The sequence below is a fragment of the Eretmochelys imbricata genome, chromosome 2, assembly GCF_965152235.1.
Source record: "Eretmochelys imbricata isolate rEreImb1 chromosome 2, rEreImb1.hap1, whole genome shotgun sequence".
Classification (NCBI taxonomy): domain Eukaryota; kingdom Metazoa; phylum Chordata; order Testudines; family Cheloniidae; genus Eretmochelys; species Eretmochelys imbricata.
Genome location: NC_135573.1, coordinates 117537408 through 117559942, shown reverse-complemented (window position 1 = coordinate 117559942; position 22535 = coordinate 117537408). Strand labels below are relative to the sequence as shown.

The 22535-nt window shown below is 40.3% G+C and overlaps 2 protein-coding genes across 17 annotated transcripts in view; one reads left to right on the top strand and one right to left on the bottom strand.

Annotated features, from left to right (window-relative positions):
- Window positions 1–2250, bottom strand: part of LYRM4 (LYR motif containing 4) — a 144814-nt gene extending 142564 nt beyond the window's left edge. For 4 of the 9 annotated variants that reach the window (XR_013345205.1, XM_077810693.1, XM_077810692.1 and 1 more), the window contains exon 1: window positions 2041–2250. Coding sequence is in view for 4 of the 9 variants with exons in the window: in XM_077810693.1 (XP_077666819.1) it covers window positions 2041–2126 (86 nt within the window). In the remaining 5 variants the exon portion in view is untranslated. The remainder of the gene's footprint in view (window positions 1–2040) is intronic. The other 5 variants (XR_013345208.1, XR_013345209.1, XR_013345206.1 and 2 more) reach the window with 3 other exon arrangements.
- The window catches only part of FARS2 (phenylalanyl-tRNA synthetase 2, mitochondrial), a 361394-nt gene continuing 340554 nt past the window's right edge, over window positions 1696–22535 (top strand). Inside the window, exons 1-3 of one of the 8 annotated variants that reach the window (XM_077810682.1) lie at window positions 1696–1739; window positions 2684–2765; window positions 4731–4824. In XM_077810682.1, the coding sequence (XP_077666808.1) occupies window positions 4795–4824 (30 nt within the window). In that variant the 5' untranslated portion in view covers window positions 1696–1739; window positions 2684–2765; window positions 4731–4794. The other 7 variants (XR_013345204.1, XM_077810683.1, XR_013345203.1 and 4 more) reach the window with 7 other exon arrangements.

The window sequence follows — 22535 nt, the reverse complement described above, 5'->3', positions numbered from 1 at the left end:
AATGTTTTCCTGTTCTTCTACAGGTAAGCCCCAATTCTCCAGATCTTGAATTTATCCAAATTTGAACTAAAATCAAAAACTATATTTTACACTTGTTGCAAGTGTCTGCTGAGACCTTTGTAATATTGATTTTTATTTTTTACTTAAAACCCAAGAAAAACACACCTATGCAACAAGTTATTTACCAAATAAAAAAACATAGATGCTTCCTACCAAGTATATTGCTATTAGACACCTCAACATCACCTTCCACCTTCTGATTCTTTTCCTACCGTCTTAAATCACACTTTATTCTTTAGGTCATATGCATGTAGACTAGCAGACATGAAATTACTTACTATCTACTAAATTCTCTCCTGCTATTAAAACATGGCCCACATATCTGGGCTTCAGAGCACTCCATAATTTTTACTGCCACACTCTGGAGATGATCCTGTGCATTATTATTCTAAAGCCTATCAGTAATGAGATCAGTAACTCTAAAACTAACATTACCCTTCACAGTGATGGTAACAAAATAACTTTTGGATTGGAAGAAGGAACTGTGGTATCGGGAGACCAAGTTCAGAATATGTTTATGAAAACATGTACATTGCCATTCATAAATAGGCAAGACAGAAGCAATACAAAAATATTCGACTCCATGTCTGACTCTAAATGTAAACATTTCTGGAAAAAATGTAAGATTGTAAAATAGGGAAACGGTAGCAGACGATTCACACTCAATGCATAGACTGATAAGCAATAGTATTAAAAAATCCTCCCACTAAATCCATGAAACAGTGAGTTTAACTTTTAGCATTTTGTCCTTCAGAATAAATGTAATTCCTTATGGAATTTGTGCTAAGATACCACAATACCATATTATGTGAGTCCTAAAGATGCTGTAGAACTGTTTATCTTAGAAACAGAAGAGACTACCAGCGTCTCATTTTAGTTTCGTGCTCATATACTTCATTGATGGGTGTCTTATAAAAAAAAAAACCCAACAGGTAGAATTGTTTTCTTGCTTCCAGAGGGTCTGCAGGCAAGTGCTACTGTTTGCGTATTGCGAGAAGCTGCCATTGTTTTTAGTGTTTTCAAATTCATAAATATAGCAAAAATTGTTTTTAGACAATATTTCCCATTTTACTGTATTTAGAGATAGACTAATCAAAACCAAGACATTTCACTGAAGAAAGGGAAAGACTGCATCTCTACGTGAAAACTAGCAAGAATCCAATATAAGTGCACATCTTATCATAATTTCTACGCTTTAAAATGGTTAACGTGAGGGTGGTACATGAAAGTAAGAAGGACCAGAACTGAAAGTCTTATCTAAAATAAAGGAACTCCTCCAATTAACTTTCTATCATCATTGCAATCAGCAAGTGGACTAGGTAGCTAGAAGTAATATCAGGCACAGAGCTAGCCAATTGTTCCCTAGTAACCTAGACATATCCTCTTGGTGTAAGGCCAGGGTCTGGCATGCCGCCGTCCCATAAACCCCATACAATCGGGGGAAGAGACAGCCACACGTCCAGCACTTGGGGCAGAAAAAAATGGCTCAAAGGATGGAACCCAATCTGGGTGCCCTTCCCCTGTGGAATACAGGGGGCTCAGTTGGGCGTTAGAGAACCTGGGCTCGGCTCCCACCCAGTGCCAGGCTGAGGCTCCCCCTGGAGGAAGAGCTGTTGAGTTCGGAACCCGGTTGTGGTCCCCACACCCAGGGACGTTAAGTGGGCCTACAGGAGAAACTGGTTTGTCTCTCCCACCCTCATGCAGGAGGCCCGAGGAAGAGAACCTGGCCTGTACCTCCATCCCAGGAGAACGCATGGGGGGGGGGGGGAAGAAGGGGGAACGGGCCTGTAGCCGGGCCCCCCCTCAAAGGGGCCTGGAACTTGAGCTGCGCCCCGCGCCAGAGAACACAGAGCCGGGGGGTGGGGGACAGAACCTGGGCCCCCCTCCCGCCCCTCCAAAGCGCAGGGACCTGGGGGGACCCCAGCCTCCCCCACCCCTCAGCAGGTTCCCGGGCACGTGTCTCCCCTGGCCGTGCCCCACCTGTAACCGTAGGCGGTGAAGCGCTGGCTCGCCCGCAGCAGGGCCCGGTACAGCCGCAGCACCTGGGTCCGGTTGGACGCCGCCATGTTGCTGGCGCAGGCGGGTCCTCGCTCGAAGGCCCCTTCTCCCTCCCGCCCGCGCAGGAGCCTGAGCTCAGTGCGGCCGCCTCAGCCCCGGGCTGGGGCGCGGGGACCCCGGGGCGGGGCGGGAACCGGGGCCGCCCCCTGCTCGGCTCCAGCTCTGCCGGTCGGCACCCTGCGCCTCGGTCTCAGCCGGCGGCCTCCGCTCGCGGCGTGTCAGGCGGGGCTCGGGCAGCTACAGCGGCGAGCCCGCGGGGCGAGAGAGCTGAGGGGGACGGTGAGTGGCGGCTGGGAGGGTCCCAGCGGGGTCCCACCTGGGGACACGGTCCCCGGCGGGGCGCGGGGGGGGGCCAGACGCTGCAGGCCAGAGGCGCTTCCTAGGGTCGCTGCCGCCGCGTGGTTCCCCTGTGTGCAGCGCTGCCTCTAGCGTGCAGCCTCCCGACCACGGGGATGGACGTTCACAGCCTCCCCCGAGGGGCTGTTCTGGGCCTGAGACATCCCCCAACCTTCCCCCCACCCCCTCGTTATGAATTATTACTGTGTTGCTGTTTGATGTATTTAAGGACACAGAGAGTATCGGGCCCAGGTTGTACAGTGAAGTCCTCAGAACAAAGACCCTTAACTCTGCTCCCTGCCTCCCAGAAGGTGAAAGCGGGTAGAAGCTGTGTTGTTTTTGTGGATACAGACTAACGCGGCTAACCCTCCGATACTTGTGTTAAGTGAAAAGTGTTCTGATGAATAGTGAATGTATTGTCCCCGTGTGGACCTGCTCAGGAAAAACTGGTCACCTCTTTGTTATTTTTTTCAGGCAACACAATGTTTTTATCCATTTTATAAATCATAACTTCTATCAAAATTGTGTTTCAAGGTGCTGCCTAACATTTTCATTGCTAAAAGTTAAGTTTAGCCAACAAGATTTTTGCTAAAAATATGTATTTAGAAAGTCTCAAAGTTTCATGGAAAACTGGTCCCTGCAAAATGGAAGCTTTCAAAGTATCCCACAAAATTTTTTCAATTTTTCAATCAGCTCTACAATTTTCATTGTAGATGTTCACTTCCTGTTTCTCGTAAGGAAATGTTACACGGTGTTTGCTAGGTCATTAGAAATCAGAGCACTCTGTCCCATGCACATTATTAATCCTGCAAACAAAATATTGAAAAGAGAAACTTTCCCCTGCACATCTTTGAAGCTCCTAAAACACCCTATTTTTGTGCTTTTCTTGCTTATTTACTAATGCGCATCAGATTTATTCTCCTGTAACTTCTGTGAAACTACTCTTGATTTGTACTGGCGGGAGACCACAGTCAAGCCCACAGGCCTTGTCAATAGTGAGGAAATTTTCCTGAAAAATTAAACCAGCTTTAAATTTGGTTCAGCAAGGATCTGATTGCAAACCTGTTTGCAGGACTGGGGAAATCTTGAAAACTTTTATACATATGTGTAAATGTTTGCAGGACTGAATCCTTACTCATAATTATTTGAAAGTTTCCTCACTTAGATCACAATCGTGTATTGAGAACCATGCAGGTTGACCCCTGTGCCCGCCGGGCACTCCACTGAACCTAGGTCCTGAAACTAGGAGTGCTGGGGTGCTATCGCACCCCCTGGCTTGAAGTGGTTTCCATCATATACAGGGTTTACAGTTTGGATCCATGGCTCTCAGCACCTCCACTGTAGAAATTGTTCCAACACCTTTGCCACTGACCTCAACAAGAGTGTCTCTTTGGTTCTCCATACAGAATCAGTGTCTTTAAATGGCTTGTGATAGACTTCTCTGTCACATATTTGAAGGGTACTTCTTAACCAAAACACGGTATCCTGCATTTGGAAAGTTGAACCTAATTAGACTTTTAGAATTGTTAAAGTTAAACACATGTCCTAAGGCAGTGGCTCAGCCTTTTCAGATTACTGTACCTCTTTCAGGAATCAGATTTGCCTTGTGTACCCCCCAAGTTTCACCCCACTTAAAAACTACTTGATTACAAAATCAAACATAAAAATACAAAAGTGTCACAAAAAGAAAAGGAGTACTTGTGGCACCTTAGAGACTAACCAATTTATTTGAGCATACGCTTTTGTGAGCTACAGCTCACTTCATTGGATGAAGTGCTCAAATAAATTGGTTAGTCTCTAAGGTGCCACAGGTACTCCTTTTCTTTTTGCGAATACAGACTAACACAGCTGTTACTCTGAAAAGTGTCACAGTACCCTATTACTGAAAAATTGCTTACTTTTTCATTTTTACCATATAATTATAAAATAAATCAATTGAAATATAAATATTGTACTCACATTTCAGTGCATAGTATATAGAGCAGTATAAACAAGTCATTGTCTGTGTGAAATTTTAGTCTGTACTGACTTCACTAGTGCTTTTTATGTATCCTGTTGTAAAACTAGGCAAATATCTAGATGAATTGATGTATCCCCTGGAAGACCTCTGCGTACCCCCAGGGGTCTGTATGCCTCTGGTGGAGAACCACTGTCCTAAGGCTCCAATGTTGCAAACACTTGCACACCAGAGTAACTTTATGCAAATAAGTAACCCTGTTGAATTTAATAGGACTGCTGTCATGCATAAAATTTCTTTTGTTCTTAAATGGTTGCAGACTCGAGTCCTTGAAAGACAAACCCATAAGAAGGACAGCGGAAAGAGTGTAACATTCAAACCACATGGACAGAGTATTGGCAGCCAGAAGTCAGGTTAGTTCTTTGTATTACAAACTGTTAAGGGGCTCTTTGGGTTGAAATTGGGGAGAGGAAGGGATTATTGAAGTGAAAGTTGAGAAGGCAATGCCAGAGGGAGAGGTTGGGCAGTTGAAAGGTTGCATGGTAGGAGAGGGGCAGGATGATCCAGGAGTCAATAACTAATATCAGTCCAATACTACTTTTACTTCTTTGAACTGCTTCCAAAGTTCAGATAATTTCAATCATAAAGGCCTATGGCTGATTCAGACAACGTTGCCAAACCTACAGTCACAGGAAGGCTCCACATTGTGGAAACACCGTGGATTATGGGCATATTTAGTCATATCTCGCCTAATCAATGCGCTATTATTGCAGGGCCCTTTGGGCATTGCTAGCACCTTGGTTTCTCCTGTTCTCCGTTTATCGCACACAGTTAAGTTTCATGAGGACTGAAATGCTTTTGTCTAACTAAAGTTACACATCCTGGGATGGATAAACCAGGGAATTCTTGAATAGGAGTAGAGAGGTTATTTTACTGCTATATTTGGCATGGTGTGACCCCTGCTGGAATACTGTGTCCAGTTCTGGTCCCCACAATTCAAGGGTATTGATAAATTGGAGAGGATTCAGAGAAAAACCACAAGAATATTAAAGGGTTAGAAAACACGCCTTTATGCCAAAGAGCTCAATCTATTTAGCTTAACTAAGAAAATGTAAGGGAATAACTTAATTACAATCTATAAGTATCTACATAGGGAACAAATAATTAATAATGGGCTCTTCAGTCTAGCAGAGAAAGATATAACATGATCCAATGGCTGGAAGTTGAAACTAGACAACTTCAGACTGAGAATAAGGTGTAAATTTTTGGCAGTGAGAATAATTAACCATTGGGAAATTTACCATGGGTCCTGGTGGATTCTCTGTCACAAACAGTTTTTAAATCACGATGGGATGTTTTTCTAAAAGGTATGTTCTAGGAATTATTTTGGGAAAGTTCTATGACCTGTGTGGTACAGGAGGTCAGACTACATGATCACAATGGTCCCTTCAGGCCTTGAAATCTATGCATTCTTTGGGCTTAATATGGGGATAGTTGGGTGAAATGTAATGGCCTGTGATGTGCAGAAGGTCAGATTAGATGATTGGATGATCCCTTCTGGCTTTAGCCTCCATAAATCTATTAAATTATGATGATGTGATGACTCCTGCTTGTGGTCTGGTGTCACGTGGTGTTGAGTATGATTTGCTTTGTGCTGTTTGAGAGCGTTGAGGCAGGGTGATAGCACAAGGACTCTTGGGAAAAATGTCCCTGGGAAGTGTAGCAAAGGTTTTCCTCTGTCTCTTTCTGTTTAACAGGAAACTTCCATCCACCATTTTCCTTATTCTTTCTGCAAGGACATACACCCTCTCCTGAGACTGAGTTTACATGGGAGTTTAATAGGTGGAGAGAGGTCATCTGCATTTAGTCTTGAAGTTGTGGGCCCAAGATTTTGCAAGAGGTCCCAGCTTTGTTGGAATTGGCTCTGACAAAGGGTACATGTTACCTGTTGTCTGCGCACACACGGCTCCTCTAAAGTGTATTGGTCATGGAATAAACAGTTAACTGTGAATTATGAGGTTATAATTCAGTTACTAGGTTCTCCTTGTTTATTTAATAAGTCCTAGATTTACCCTCCTCTGCTCTGTGGGTTATTGCTCCTTCACCACAGCCGCACCATCAGCCTCCACTTTTCTCTCGTCTGCACTGTAAGCATCCAGATTTTTCCGGACCTTCAAATAGAATGGCTCCAACTTCCAGCTCTGCTGGTAGTTTTGTCACGACTAGCGCATGTCGTTTATATCACACCAGTATCTATGATTGATTTTTTTTAATATAATATCACCAATATGTATTATTTGGTATAGCAGTGTTTCTAACATTACGGTCTATCTATTACATGCTATTTAAATAGTGAATTAGTTTGTCTTCAGAAAAGGTGTGTTTGTGGTGCACCATTTTCACTGATTAAACTGATATTTAACCTGCACCTGTGCTTGAGTTTTCTTAATTCTATCAGCTACATTTCTGACCCAGTTTATAGTGTGTTTATAAAATAATGCTTTGTGTGTAAATAATACAGATAAATAACCAATATTGACTGTAGAATAACCTCTCTCTGTCTATATTTATACACTGCACACACACAAGTTGTTTTCTTTTGGCTATCCTTTGGGTCTTGTGAAAAGCATACAAGCAATTTAAAATACATTTCACTTTTGTTTAATTACATATAGCACCTTCTCAAACATTCTTCTATGTTAAAAACAAAATTAAAATTGTTCTAAGAAACTTTAAATTGTTCTACAGAAATGCAATTAACTGAACTTTCATGGCCAGCACCATACTCCTTGGGGTTTCCTTGGTAGCTATAGGTCACAGAATGAAGCATTGTAGGCTGGCTGTGTGAATTAAGGGAATACGAACAGAAGAAATGAAGGGTTTTTATTGTTTTTGTGCTGTATACTTCTCTTGGTCTGGGCAACAGGTATGCTAAACACATATTAAAATGGAATTTTCCATTTTTATTTGCAGATTCTTTATAACATTCTTCCTAAAATTCTGAGACAACCACACTTTTTGTTTCTTCATTCATATATTTAAGAGATCTTAAAAAAACCTGCAATCTTCATTTAGCCAGTAAAATCTAGTTTGGAAGGCTTGGAAAAGGTTAGATAAGTAAAAGTAGATTTACAGACTAGTGCAGTGATGACTCGTTCTCAATTTAGTTTCCTTTCAGTCATTGGAACTAGAGCATTGGTCACTAAGCTGTGGGGTGTGCCCCCCTAGGGGGGTACAGAGGAATGTTGTGGGGGACACACGGCAGGACCCAAGTCAGCCCCCACGGGATGGAAGGAGGGAATATCACCTAGCCCGGCTCCAGCCCTAGCTCAGCCCCAGCTGCAGCTCCACTCCACCCTCTGCTCCCTTTCCTCCAGCTCCTCTCTCATTCCTTCTCCACCCCCAGGCCAGCTCCGCCTCTAGCCCCAGTTCTTCCTCCAGCTCTGCTTTCAGCCCAAGCTCCTCTGCTGAGCCAACTGTGCAGTAAAGGCAGGGAGGGTGTGGACAGATTCCATTATGGGTAAGAGGGGGTGTGACAGGAAAAGTTTGGGCACCATTGAACTAGAGGTTCTATTGCTCTCTTATTGATCTCCAAAATATGAAAGAATTATGAGGAAGAAGGCAAAATATATTAAAGCAAACCTTGTTTACAGGAATGCTGTCAGTTTGAAATCTAATCTAGTCATTAAATAAATTATTTAAAAAAAATTCAGGTACTACCCATGCTCCTGAGTCCAACAGATAATTTTTGTGGTTTTACAACCACATGCCCTATTTTTAAAACGTTTTTCATTCTCCTGTGTCAGTATGAAAGCCACACGTATATGTAAAACAAACAAAAGACAAATCAGAAGAAAGTGATACACAAAGTGCAGTCAACTGCAAAAGTGAACTAAAAAAGGCGATTTCCTCCCTTTTATTTTGGTTATAGTAATTGTAGATTGCTTGAATCAAGCAGTAGGAACAAGATTCAGACAAGTTTTCTTTTTTAAGTTGATGGTATTGTTGGATAGAGTGATTAATTTTATAGATTTGTTTTGCTTTTGCTTTTCTTGGAAGCCATGTATTGCACAAAAATAAGTGCTGCTTGTCTTCAGCATGTGGGCCCTGATAATTATCTTACTCAGATCACAGATTTAAATGGGACCGGGACTGGTCCACTTGTGTGTTTGTGTAAACTGTGCTTTTGCTTACTTACATGTTGCTGTGCAAATATGAGGGAGAATTTAGTGGTGTGCGTAAAATCTTAGCATAAACAAACCTAGGCAACATTTTCTGAATGTTGTTGGTTGATACCTTGGTCGGGTTTTATTGTTATATATTATTTAGACAGCAGTCTTTGCTGCTTGTGTTCAGGTTTGGAAGAAGGAAACCTGGCTGGCCCTCTTTTTGCCTTATATCTTAAGATAAATGAGCAATTTGAGAATGATGTAATAACATAAGCATCTGGTGTACTTGATAATATTCTAAATCTGTAGTAGGAGAAAAATGAATTTGAACAAAATACCTGCAGAGACTGCAGAACTGTGTGAAATGGAGCAGCTGTTACATTCTCCGGGGCATATTTGTAGCTTTGTCATATGCTGCCTAAATTATTCTTTTTGGTATATCATTTCAGCTTTATGACATGGCACTCAGTGCTTTGAGAGAGCATGTGCTTTCCTGTTCTATTGTTGTTCATGTTGGTTATTTTTCTTTTGGGGTTGGAGTGATAATTGATTGTCATGATATTATCATCTTTTTTAATTACCATTTTTCAACTTCTAAAAACTGGATAACCTCTTTTCCTTCCTGCTGCTGCTCTGATTCTCCTTCGTCTTAATCACTTTTGCTCCTTGATAGCAATGATAGACAGTGCCACACAGAGTTAGGTTCTGCCCTTGTTTGGATTCTATACCACCCATTGAAAATTAGGAATGCAAATCAAGGCAGAATTTGGCTCTCAGCCAATATTATCATAGTTGATTATAATTAAAAAAGTGTTTTTCTGTTGCCCACACTGGGTAGGATTATTTCCTCATAACAAATGGGAATTCTGAATAATTCTGTTTCTAAAATTAGTAATTTCTTTATATTCATGTAATTGCCTACAGAAACAGAACTGAACAGTGGGGTGGTGGCTTTCAGAAGCACTTAAGTGACTTAGGAGCACAAGCACTTTTGAATGTCAGAAGTAGTTTTGATCCTAAATCACATAGGCACTTCTGAAAATCCCACCCTAAACTTTTGACATTAGAAGAAATAACAAGAGAAAACTCTTCCATCTCTCTGGTCCCATAGGGAGAAGTTCTATTTCTGTATGAATCCTATTGCAGGATTCTGATCATGCATCAATACACTTCTTGCTTGCCTCGTTTGGGTTTAACAAGAAAATGTATTGATTAAATTTCAAGCTTTTGGGAATACAAAAAGGATTGAAAAAGAGAAAGAAAACAACAGCTTTGTAGGACTGTGCCATCAACAGAGATCAGAGATACCCTGGATCATTTAGGGGAAGATCTGTTAAATAGCTAGATAGTTTAGCAAGCTGTTAAATTCAAAAGTTATTATAGTATGTGTTATTTTGGTATGTAATGTTGAACTTTGAATGATGTTCAAAGCAGACAAATCAAAAATACACACAAAATTAGTCAGATGCTAGCTCTAAAGAATAAGTCACCCATCAAGACATTTAAATGAACAACTGTTAAGAGTTGCTCTTTTTATTGTTCTGTAATGTGCTGGGTCAGACTTGTGGTCCATCTTGTTCTATTTACTGGCTTCAACAGTGGCCAGCTTCAGAAGAAGATGCGAGAAATCCCAAAGTAGTCAAACGTGGGAGAATCTCCTCCCATGAAACCAGCTATTTCAAAATCTCCTCCCTAAAACCTAATCTTCAAACATTGGATTACAGCCTAAAGCATGAGGCTTTATATCCCTTTCAAAATGCTGGCATTTGTCTATCGGAAGCTGTGAGCAGGGGCTTGAACTCCTAGCTTCCATGGCCTGGCCCTGCCTCATACCCCTACCATGAAACCACCTTCACTGTCTCTTTTAAATGAATATGTGGTGAAGATTGGGCCCTTAAAACCTTGCACCAAAATAGGGTTTCCCATGGCACAGGCATTTCTGCAGGAAGTTAACTGGATCTTGATGTCTGTCAAGTGCTTTGCAATCCTTGAATGAAAAGTGCTATAGATGGTTTTGTGGTAAAAGGATTAGACTGGAATTCAGGACATCAGAAGATATATATTATCATATTTGTAATCCTTAAGAATGCTCACTTTGTAGTAGTTATACCAAACCTGAAAGATACCACTAACCTTAATACTGGTATTGTTTCAGATATTTTTTGTGGACAGAAACCCTGCAGGAAGTGAGGGTATTTTCATTGGATGGTCATTTGGCATAATGAAAACTTGTTGACAAACTTAATCATAGAAATCAGAAATGGACAAGGTTCTTAGGTGTTCTAGTCTGTCACTGCATCATTTCAGAACTGTTTTCTATATTATACTTTTTAGTGTTTTGTCCAGTCATAAATAACCTTCCCTTCCCTTGAGAAGAATATTCCCCAGTATAATAGATCTCACCGTAAGGGATCTAGTATGCTTCCAAGATCTATCCTGACATCAGTGTTTGGCATTATACTCGGTTTGTTTCCCCTTGCTTCTTAGAATTTTTCTTACCTACAACTTACAATTTTATGCAAGTGATTTGCACACTTATTTTCCTTTTCTCTCATTTGGAGATGCTGCCTTGTGATGCGTTTGTGTTTTTTAGAACATACAAAATCAGATGCAGAGTGAAAATAACCAATTCAAGATTTTTTTGTAAAATTTAATCCATGTTTACAATAAAAAATTTGTATTTAATTTTGATCTTTTTTTTTTCATTTGTTGGGTCTGGAAGGGTATTTATAGTGCTTCCATCACTAAAGTTTCTAAGCGCCATACTTTATAGCTTATTGCTTTTTCTTTTACTTTCATTGTAAAGCATATCTTTCTAGAAATGTTGGCATTCGTTCACTTTTATTTTAATTCATTAATGGCTGTCAGAGAGCACTGAGTCATTAAAAACATAAAAGAAGACTGAGTCCCTTCCTTGTGGAGTCATGATCTACACTGGACAGATACAACATACAGATCTCAAAATAGGAGGTGATCAGGAAATGCTCAAATATCTAATCTATACGAAAGTTATTTTAAATATGAAAAGCTACCTGTTTCTTACATTGACACATTAGCTTTGGTATCACGGAGGAAATGGATTATGAACAGGGAGAAGGATGCTGCTTGGTGAAGAAAGATTGGGTGGGAATTTCTATATGTTTTTGCTGTTCATATTTGCAGTATAGTTTATTCTCTTCCTTCACCATCCAGTTCTTTTTTCAGGAAGGCCGGTGAAATCTAAACTCTCTTTCACTGTGGTATAGACATTTTATTCATGCATTTTTTTTTTCAGTCAATTACTATAATATCCAAGCTATAAATAATGGAAAAATCCATTGGTTGAACTGAGACTTGCACTAAGGTTAGGGAAACGTACTTATTCTGATCTCTTTTTCTAGACTCCCTGTGTAGTATTTTTTATTGATTTTAAATGAATACTGTTTAAAGTCTTACAAGGTCTGACTTCTCCTTATTAAAGTGATTTACTTTTTTTTCCTTATTATCTCCTCTGTTCATTTGACCCTGGTCGTCTTATTGTTCTCACTTCTCATTTCAAAATCCCTGGTGATTGAACCTGCAGGCTGTGTGTGGAAGTTGATTCTTAAACATGTCACAGACTGCAGTTCCCCAAATGGTTATAAAGAAAAAGCAAGAGGCAAATCTTACTCTTTAGCTCAGATTGTCCTAATACATAAAGAAATGCAATGTTTATTGATTGTACTTGTATCATAGGGAGCCCAAGGCATAATGACACTAAGTGCACTTCATTAATAATAAAGCGTGGATTCTTTGATGTTATTTTCTTGCTTTTCTTGGCCTACTGTATCTTTTGTCAGCCAGCAAGGGACATTTATCTTGGCTGGAAATGTGTTCTTTTTGTTTTTTTCAAGAAAATGTCTCCAAGTACAGTAGCTTTTTTGTAAAGATAAATATGTTGAGTTCCTCTCATATTTTTCACTAATACTGGCATTGGAAGTAAATATTATTTTCTGGCATCTGGGGCCACAGAAGAGTTCTCTGAGATGATTAAAGTGTGCTGTTTCCTGGAAGCCTTTCAAGCAAAAGTTCTTCTAGGATGTTTCATTCTCTGTGCTGTTCCTGGAGGAAGCACATCAGTGTTATCAAGCCCTATAGGGTTTGATGTGGGACTAACATTAAGGACAAATAAGGCAAGCATCTATTTTGGGAGCCTTGGAACTCATGGGCTAAGATGTATTATCTTCTTCAATAACAGGTACAAAGGTAGAGGAATTATTTGTATTTGTATTATTATTATTTGTACTGCAATTAATTCAGACTTTTCTACACTCTTTAACAGCAGGACTAGAAGGACAAACGACTTATGGCCCGATTTCTTATAATCTTTCTCTGCTTTGGTTGGGACCTCACACATCATTGGGTTGGCCCTGCTTTGAGAAAACTAAGGAGATGTAAGGCCCCTTTAACATGTTCAGTTTGATAGTGTTCAGACATGTTTAAAAACAATATTGTCATGACTATGCTATCACAGTTTGAGCTTGCATGAATGAATGAGACCACACTATGCTCTAGCCTTGACCTGTTATAGAACCAAAGTACAGTTGCTTCATGTAATTAGAACAAGATTTGGTCCCATTGATACAGGTAAGACCAATCCATATTATATCTTGGCCTGTGATTAATAGTGTAGATGGAACTTTACTTTGAATAATTTTATAAAATGCCTGATGGACCTCTGATGGGTTGGGTCACAGAGACCCCTTTGGGACCGCCACCTGATGTGCTGAGACTACCTCTGAGCCTATTTTCCTTGCCAGCTTGGGACTTCAGTACCCTGTCTTGTTGAGCCAGACACGCTAGCCTGCTGCAAACACTTCCCCCAAAAGCTGCAGATTTAACTGAAAACAGCTTAAGAAGTGCTCCTGTCTCTAGCACCCAGATACCCAGTTCCCAATAGGATCCAAACCCCAAATAAATCCATTTTACTCTGTATAAAGCTTATATAGGATAAACTCATAAACTGTCTGCCCTCTATAACAGCAATAGAGAGAGATGCACAACTGTTTGTTCCCCAAGGAATTAATTACTCTGGGTTAATTTATAAGCAAACATGATTTTCTTAAATACAAAAAGTAGGATTTAAGTGGTTCCAAGTAATAACTGACAGAACAAAGTGAGTTACCAAGCAAGATAACATGCAAGTTTAAACCTAATACTTTAAGAAACTGATTACAGATGAAATCTCACCCCAGAGATGTTCCAATAAGCTTCTTTCACAGACTAGACTCCTTTCTAGTCTGGGCCCAATCCTTTCCCCTAGTACAATCCTTGTTCCAACTAAGGGAGCTCCAGGGGATTTCTCATGACTGCAGCCCCCTTTGTTCTGTTCTACCCCCTTTTATAGCTTTGGCACAAGGCGGGAATCTTTTGTGTCTCTGGGTTCCCACACTTTTAAATGGGAAAGCACCAGGTTAAAGATGGATTCCAGTACCAGGTGACATGGTCACATGTCCTGTGAGACCCCCAAGCCTTCATTCTTCCTGGCCTGACTCACAGGAAGGCTTGCAAGTAAACAGAGCCGTCTACAGTCAATTGTCCTGGTTAATGGGAGCCATCAAGATTCCAAACCACCATTAATGGCCCACACTTTGCATAATTACAATAGGACCTCAGAGTTATATTTCATATTTCTAGTTTCAGATACAAGAATGATTCATTCATATAAATAAGATGACCACACAGTAGATTATAAGATTTGTAATGACACCTTACAAGAGACCTTTTGCATGAAGCATATTACAGTTACATTATATTCACAGTCATCAGCATATTTTCATAAAATCATATGGAATGCAATGTCACAGGACCTTTTCTCAACAGCGTAATTCTAGCACCATGTTATGACTTCCACTTGGGAACTCTCTGGTTTGAAGAAAATCATATATCTTCTTATAGTTTTTATCCTCCCTACGTAGGCCAGAAGTGTAATTCTGCAGTTTCTTTAATGCAAACATGACAAATATTTCAATAATCCAAACAGAATATTTATAACACTGCTACTCTATCTTTGGTAACCATTTTTTCCCCATCAGAGTTTAAAACTGGGGAATATTATATGGGAAATTGTTGTATTTTGGCTCATGGGAAATTGCTTACACAATGCATAAAGATATATTTTCTGAAGTATTTTTAACAAGTTAATATTATGGCCCCGAGCCTGCAGTTTACAACATACAGGAAGACCCCTTAACTGGTTCAGAGTGTCAATGGGGCTCTGTGGAGGTAAAAGCACTGGCCAACCTGTTGTAAATTGCAGGTTCTAATGAAATATGAACTGAATAGTTAAGAAATATGATAAAATAAGTTTACTAAAAAGACTGAAATAAAAGAAAACAAACTGGAAACATTCAGCAGTGGAATCTCATTTTGTTTTTATTTTGCCTCGTGAAGTTTTATATTGCCATGAGACTGACTTTATCGAAATAGATATTGTGATTATTTGAGCCTTTTTGACAGAGCCATTTTACTGCTTGTGAATCTTTATATGCTTCCAATTTCTGATACTGGTGGAAGGGAGTGGAGTGAACTCTCAGTTGGAAGACCTGCCGTGCTTATCTCCTACGATATACCACTGATTACTGCACTTTGGATTAATACATTTGCCCTTGTAATGGTATTTTCTCTGCCTGGTTAGCAGTTTGGGATGGAATATGAATTACAATAGAGACTCTTTAAATAGATCCACTTTGCTTCAGCATACTGTGTATATACACTATTTGTGAAGTCATCAGGTTTGATTTTTCTCCTTGTGGAATAAAGAGCTCTTTATGCTTATATCTCCCATTAGAAGAAATGGAAGACAAATGCCTGAATTACTCGCGTGTTGATGGGAGAAGACATACCGAGTGTTGCATTAGTTTTAATTCACTGAGTCAACAGAAAAGAGGCATACTATCAAAAATGGGGAATTATGCTAAAACCCTAAAGCCTTCTTGTATTAAAGAAGGCCTTAATGTTGGGCTGGATCACCTCTGCATGCAGAAACACTCACAGGAGAGGGTGTGATGAAGGTGTTTTCCCCCTTGTGTTGTGTGTATGTGAGTCTTACTGTTTTGCATGAATACTGCGTGTACGTCAGTTTCCTGGTATATTACACCAATGCCAGGTGGTGGGAATAAGGGTGTGTGACTTTTGCTGAGACCCCCAGGGGCAGGTGAGGCTGCTCAAGCTGCCTGCATATAAGCAATGGACGGTGCCCTTCGTAACCTGAGAACTAGGAGGTGGATGCGACCAGGTGACTCATTGCCCAGAATGCAAGACAAAGACTGGAAGAGAGGCAATGGGCATGTTGGAGGTCGGGCCGCTGGAAGCAGGTCAGTCTCCTGTTGGGGAGTAAGAGGGGGCACCAGGCCCTAGGTCCCCCCAAGATGGTCTTTGGTGAATGGTCCTGCTTTCTGTTCTGACAAGCTCTGTTCTACACTGTGTTCCTGTCCACTAATAAACCTTCTGGTTTACACGCTGGCTGAGTCACTGCTAACTGCGAAGTTGGGGTGCAGGGCCCTTCCAGTTTCCCTAAGGGTCTCATCCAGGTGGACCCGCTGCAGGAAGTGCATGGTGAGAACAGGGGTGCTGAGTGCTCTGAGGTCAGATCTAGGAAGGCCATAGCCGAAAAGGCTTCTTGCCCTGGACAGCATGCCATGAGGGGAGTCACGCTACCCCAGAGTCCTGTCTGGCTTCATACAGAGCAGTTCCAGAGCATCGGACCTGTGACGAGGGCTAAGCAGGAGGAAAATAGGCAAGGTTCTTTCAGAATTTACCACTATTCTCTTTGCCATGAGATGAGGATTGGGGGAAGAAGAGCTTGGAAGTCACTTCACTTTTTGTCATTGTGGATCTCAAGAATCTCTGATGAAAGCACTTGCCTCCTTCATGGAGACAGGAACCTTTAGGAACAGCTGCTTCTCTGCTAGTGCCTGTCTGTCTGGCAGCTTTGTCCTTACTGCAGCTGCATAGCCATTGGCTTCTGTTCTTCTGAGTAGCTGCTGAAGAGGAGACCAAGAGTGACATAATACAGGATGTAGCAGTATTTTCTCCTCCTGAGTTTTTCCCTTGGTGCTCTGGGTTCTCAGATGAAAGAAGCATCTCCTCTGTTTTTTACCCTTGCCCCACCTCCACCTCCACCCCTTTCTGGAGTTCCAGTTGACAGCTATCCTTATATCTTGAGGAGAGAGGAGACAATACAACAGAGAAGGCATTCTTTTCCCCTCAACGTTTTTGATATTTTCCTGGAGTGTGGGGAGATGCACACTGGTCAGCCAAACTGTTTTATAAAGTTTTGTTGGAAGTGTATTTAAACACCTCTTTTCGATTTATATCATGGCCTAGTGTAGATGGGATACAAGGTTTTAGACAAAAACAACCTCATTCCTGTCACAAGTTGACAATTGCTGTGCTCACATAGCTAAGTCTCTTTTTTCATTTAAAAGACAACAGTGTTTTGGTATGAATTTCCTATGCAATGCTCATTAGGCTTTGACACTGTTGTCTGCTGGTTGGTAACAGATACTGGTGGTGCTGAATGCCTAAACAGAGATTTAACTAGAGTTTCAATACAGTTCCCATTCAAGTCAATGGGAACCTTTGTGTTGACTTGAATAGGCATTGGTTCAGACCCTAAGGCTACGTCTACAGTACCATGGTAAGTCGACCTAAGCTGCGCTACTCCAGTTTTGTGAATAATGTACCTGGAATCGACGTAGCTTAGGTTGATTTACTGCAGTGTCTACACCGTGCTGGGTCAATGGGAGACGCTCTCCCTTCAACTTACCTTACTCCAGATGACAGAACAAGGAGTAATGGTCTCAAGTTGCAGTGTGGGGGGTTTAGGTTGGATATTAAGAAAAACTTTTTCACTAGGAGGGTGGTGAAGCACTGGAATGGGTTACCTAGGGAGGTGGTGGAATCTCCTTCCTTAGAGGTTTTTAAGGTCAGGCTTGACAAAGCCCTGGCTAGAATGATTTAGTTGGTGACTGGTCCTGCTTTGAGCAGGGGGTTGGACTAGATGTCCTTCTGAGATCCCTTCCAACCCTGATATTCTCTGATTCTGTGATTCCTCTTGTTCCCGATGGAGTATTGGAGTCAACTGGAGAATGCTCTGCTGTCGATTTAGTGGGTCTTCACAAGACCCGCTAAATCGACACCTGGTGCATCGATTACAGCAGCGTCGATTCTGTGGTAGTGTAGACATTGTCTAAGTAACCAGGTAGCCATGTCAAGAACTGACAAACCCACAGAAATACCGCAGTGAGAACTGAATCTCCCCTATTTTTAAGGTTCTGAAACTAAATGATGTCTTGATTCTTAACCTTTGTCACCATTAATGAAAATCCAAATGTGAAAAAATCCAAATGTGAATAAAAATTGGATAGATGATAAATTCAATGGTGTTTTAAAAGTTTAATTGAGATAATAGGAGTCTTTTAATTGACTGCAGTGGACTTTGGATGTGGCCCTTATACATGTGATTTAATTAGGGGCAAGCTTTTGGTTTGCTGGTAAGTTTCTTTTCTGGTGGCCCAATTAAAGGTGAAAATTACCATCTGTGTAGGTGGAATAATGGCTGGCAACTCTAAATGGAACATATTTATATTCCTATGATATTACAACATAGCTAGAAATATCCAACGGCTGTGCTTACTTTAAATTTAGGTTAGTGTATGTCTACATCTATTTTTTGTATTGTTTGCTGATTAAAAATTAACCAGGGACACTATTAAGTCACATGTGGCAGTATTTCACTGACACAAGGAGCTATTTTATGCTAAAAGAGGGGGCAGCTAAATAATGTGATTTTATTCCTGACCACTTATTAATAGTTAGGAATTTTCCATACTGAAGTTATATCTGACCTCTCAAAAAAACAACAACTCCAAACCAAGAGACAAGTCTCAGATGCTGAAATGGTTCCCTGTTTTATTAACCTTATCCAAGAGCAAAGCAACAACATACATACTATAAACAGAAATACTGATAGTTAAATATAATTTATCCTGTGATGTTCTTGCCTAAGGGTAAAAAGGGAGTCCTCTAATACAAAATGCCCATTGAATTGTGTGTGCATTCACCAGAGAGCAGCTTACATTGATCCTGAGTAGTGCTGTAATTTTTTTTCTGTTTCTTATTTAGATTATCATGAGAAACATAACACCACATTTGGAAGATGAGTAGTTCAGTTTGAATTAAGGAGACAAGTTTAAAAAAATCTTAACTGCCATATAGCATGGAGCATATGTTATTTCTGAGAAAGACATTATCTTTCAAAATAAAAAGATATGCACACTAACCACTATGATATGTGAATGTCTATCAATTTGCAGTGATTTTGGGGGTCATGTGATAACACAAAAATATTTTCACATGCTTTAGAGGGCAGCAGTTCTCAATCAAGGTCTGAGCCCCCCCGGAGGCTGCGAGTAGGTTTCTGGGGGTCAGTCAAAATAAACCAGAGAGCAGGGCCAGCATTAGATTCACTGGGGCCCAGGGCAGAAAGCCGAATCCTGAGATCTGCTGCCCGGGGCTGACGCTAAAGCTCGGGTAACTTAGCTTCATGTGGCCCCCCTACGTCATGGCGTCCTGCTTGCTACCCCCTAACGCTGGCCCTAGCTTTTAATTTACTGAAAAACAGTTGTTGCTGCACAGGTGGGCCATGGAATTTTTATAGCATGTTTGGGGGGGCCCTCAGAAAGAAAAAGGTTGAGAACCCCTACTTTAGGGAACAATTTAGGATTAGCATGAAGGATAGATTAGGTGACCTAGTTGGTTTCTTCTTTCTCTGAATTCTGATTAGCTTATATCGGTTCTAGTTTTGCATGTGTTTTTAGGAGGTGGGCAGGGAAGGCAAATAATTAATTTCTCACTTGCTTTTATGTTTTAGTTCAAATTATGAACTTTTAAAAAATGAAAATTCTGTTTCTGTTAAGCATGGGGTAGAGAAGTAAGGGAGAACTTGAGTGCGTGCCTACAGGCCAGTGTTTCGATGTTAGATGAGGATAAAACAAAACAGCAATATATTGTTTAATTTAATTGTTTAATTCACTGGGGTTCTAGTAGCTGCTGAAGTGAGCAATAAGAATTACCTTGACACTACCTTGAGGCGATGTGGCCAAATGGACAGGACAGGACAGTAGGAGTCAAGCGTGCTGTGTTCTATTCTGGTCTCTGTCATTACCTAATGTGTTACCTTGGCAAACTTTTTCACCTCGCCATGCTTTGGTTTTTCCAGCTGTGGGATGGAGATAACAGAGGAGATTTTCAAAGCCACAAATGGAAGTTAGGCACCCAATTTCCATTGGGATAGGAGTCATGCATCTAAGTGCCCTTTGTGCCTTTGAAAATTTCCCCCAATGATACATACTTTCCTTTATAAAGTGTTTTGGGATTAACAGATGAAAATCACCGAATAACTGAAATATCTATTATTATGATGATTGTTACCTTAATTAGTTAATGGGACAAATTCAGTGCAGTTTAAGCATAGGTTACTCCTCCAGTGTAATCTCTTTCAGAAAAGTAATTTGTCCTAGGTGGAAAAGTCATCACTGTGGAGTTGCCCAGCCAACCCTCCTACCCCTCCTCGGCCCACCTCTTTTTTCACTTTTTGGCTAAAAAAAAAAACAACACCATTTTCAGGTTTGAGGTTTTTTAATGAAAATCCAAACAATTGTAGAAAACTTTTGATGAAAATGAAAGCCATTTTGGGTGAAAAAACAAACAAAACCAACCACCCCACAAAAATCCATTTGTGAACTGCTCTTGTAGATAGAATGTTTGGTTGATGTGTGATTTAATTAATGGGACTTGTCCGCCCCTGGTAACTTCACATCATCTAGTGCCAAAATGATATATCTGAGTTAGGGAGCAAGGGCGTACTCTTAATATTAACGTGACTGAAGTCAATGGGAGTTTTGACATTGATTTAAGCAGGAGAAGGCCCTAAACTTAACATTTTACCCAGAAAGCAGATGTATGGCTGATATTGGGAAAGGGAGCTCTAATAAACAAACACCTTTGTAGAACAAGACTACATATTGTAAGGATTTACTTTGCTGGGGTACTCTCAGGAAGACCTAGAGGAACTCCAGCAGTAATTATGATTAGAAACATCCTTGCATGGTCATAAATATAACGGAAAGAGAAGGCATAAGTACAAGCTTAAAGTCAGTGAAAAATCTATGTGTGTCCAACACACAAGAAAAATTTGTTGAAAAATACATTTATCTTTGTGGAAAAGCAACACCCGTGATTCATTAAGATCAGTGACGTTTATGGCCATCTTCTATGTTAGTGTCAGTTGCACAAGTGAAAACTGCTTGGGAGAAATGCATAGAAAAATTGATTGTACAATTTAAACTAAGATTTATAGGAGGTAGGGAGTATAGAGAACTGAGTAACAACACATTCTTATGGGCTCATTCTTCTCTTGGTTTGTACATGGTCTATCCTCCTCCATGAATGTGGCAGATTTCCTCAGCTGTGCATCCTATGTAGTAGTGCAGAGAATTACCATTAGTCCTTTGAACTGGCTAACCATATCCTCCTAAGATCGTTCTGGAAATATAAATCCAAAGTTCTGTGTTTAAAAAATTAAATGTTGATGCTTCCTACAGTTACTAATTATTATTGCTACTGATATGGTATGTGCTTCCAAATGTGAACTTATGGCATTATTGTACTTAAAGGAAATTGTTGTGAAGCCCTGCCTGACCCATATAAATATTTTAAACAAATAGATCTGCTGAAAGCATTTGAGTAGAGCTAAGGGAATTCTATTCTTTTATAGTCTCGTAATGAAGGAAGGAAATTTATTAGGGTTAGCCAGATGGGCACTACTCATTTTTGGCATTCAGAGATAAGCCTGCAACACCTCCAGGTGGCTCTACAAAAAATGATAACACCACGGCAGTGCTCCAACTTTATTTTTATACCTCTCAGACTAGTTAGTCACCTGTCTTTATTCTCATTTAGAACCATCTGCTGGCTTTTTTTGCTGCTTGCCTCGGTTCTTTGGGTGCTCATCATTCCAAAGTCACCAAGGGAACTTTCACTGGAGACTAATGTAGAGTCTTTGTGTGCTTGGTGTTTATAGGGCACATGGAGATCTTGTTTTTGTGTGATTTTCTGTATTCTGTTTCTGGGTTTATCTGCCCCAGATTGCCCTCGTGATGTCATGCATGACACTCAACCGCACTGAAATTCATTCTCCAGGTTTGCTTTCACCTTTTAGCTGGTGGTCACAAGAGAGCATGAAAATATCAGATTTTCATTCAAAAGTGATGTACCACACATTATTTAAAGACACTTGTATAAGTCCATTCAACAATGCATTTCTTCTCTGAGGGGAATAAGTCATGTTTATAAGGAAAATCCGATATTGTGAATGTGCAGTGTAGAAATATAAGAAAATATGAGTGCTAATTGTGTAGCATCAACCCACACCTTTCTCAAAGTCGTGAGTGTGAATTTTTCAACCAGGTAAATAGTTTTCTTTCTCAGACAAAGGTTGATGCCTTTTCAATAAATAGTCCATAAAGTGGATTGTCTGGTTGACTCAATTTAGCATTGGGTTGACTGTTTTTTTTAATCAGGGTTTATTATTCAAATATAACAAAAAATGTGAATTACCTATTTTTCTTCTTTTTTAAATTTTATTTATGAAGATCATTCTTTTAAACAGAAATCTTATAAAGCTTGTTCTACAATTTAAATAAAAATACTTGGTATATACACAACACGCAATTCTAAATTGGTCTGTGTAAATCCCTAATGTTGTATTGAGGAGGCTTGCTACCAGTCACTTTCTTCAACTTTGTGGTCTTGATCACATACTGGGATTGATGCTCTCCTACTCTTCCTCTTCTTTCATATCAGTTGATAATGTCAGTTAAACTCTTTCATTATCTCATGTTAAGTCCAAATTTCTGTCCTAGTATTTTTAC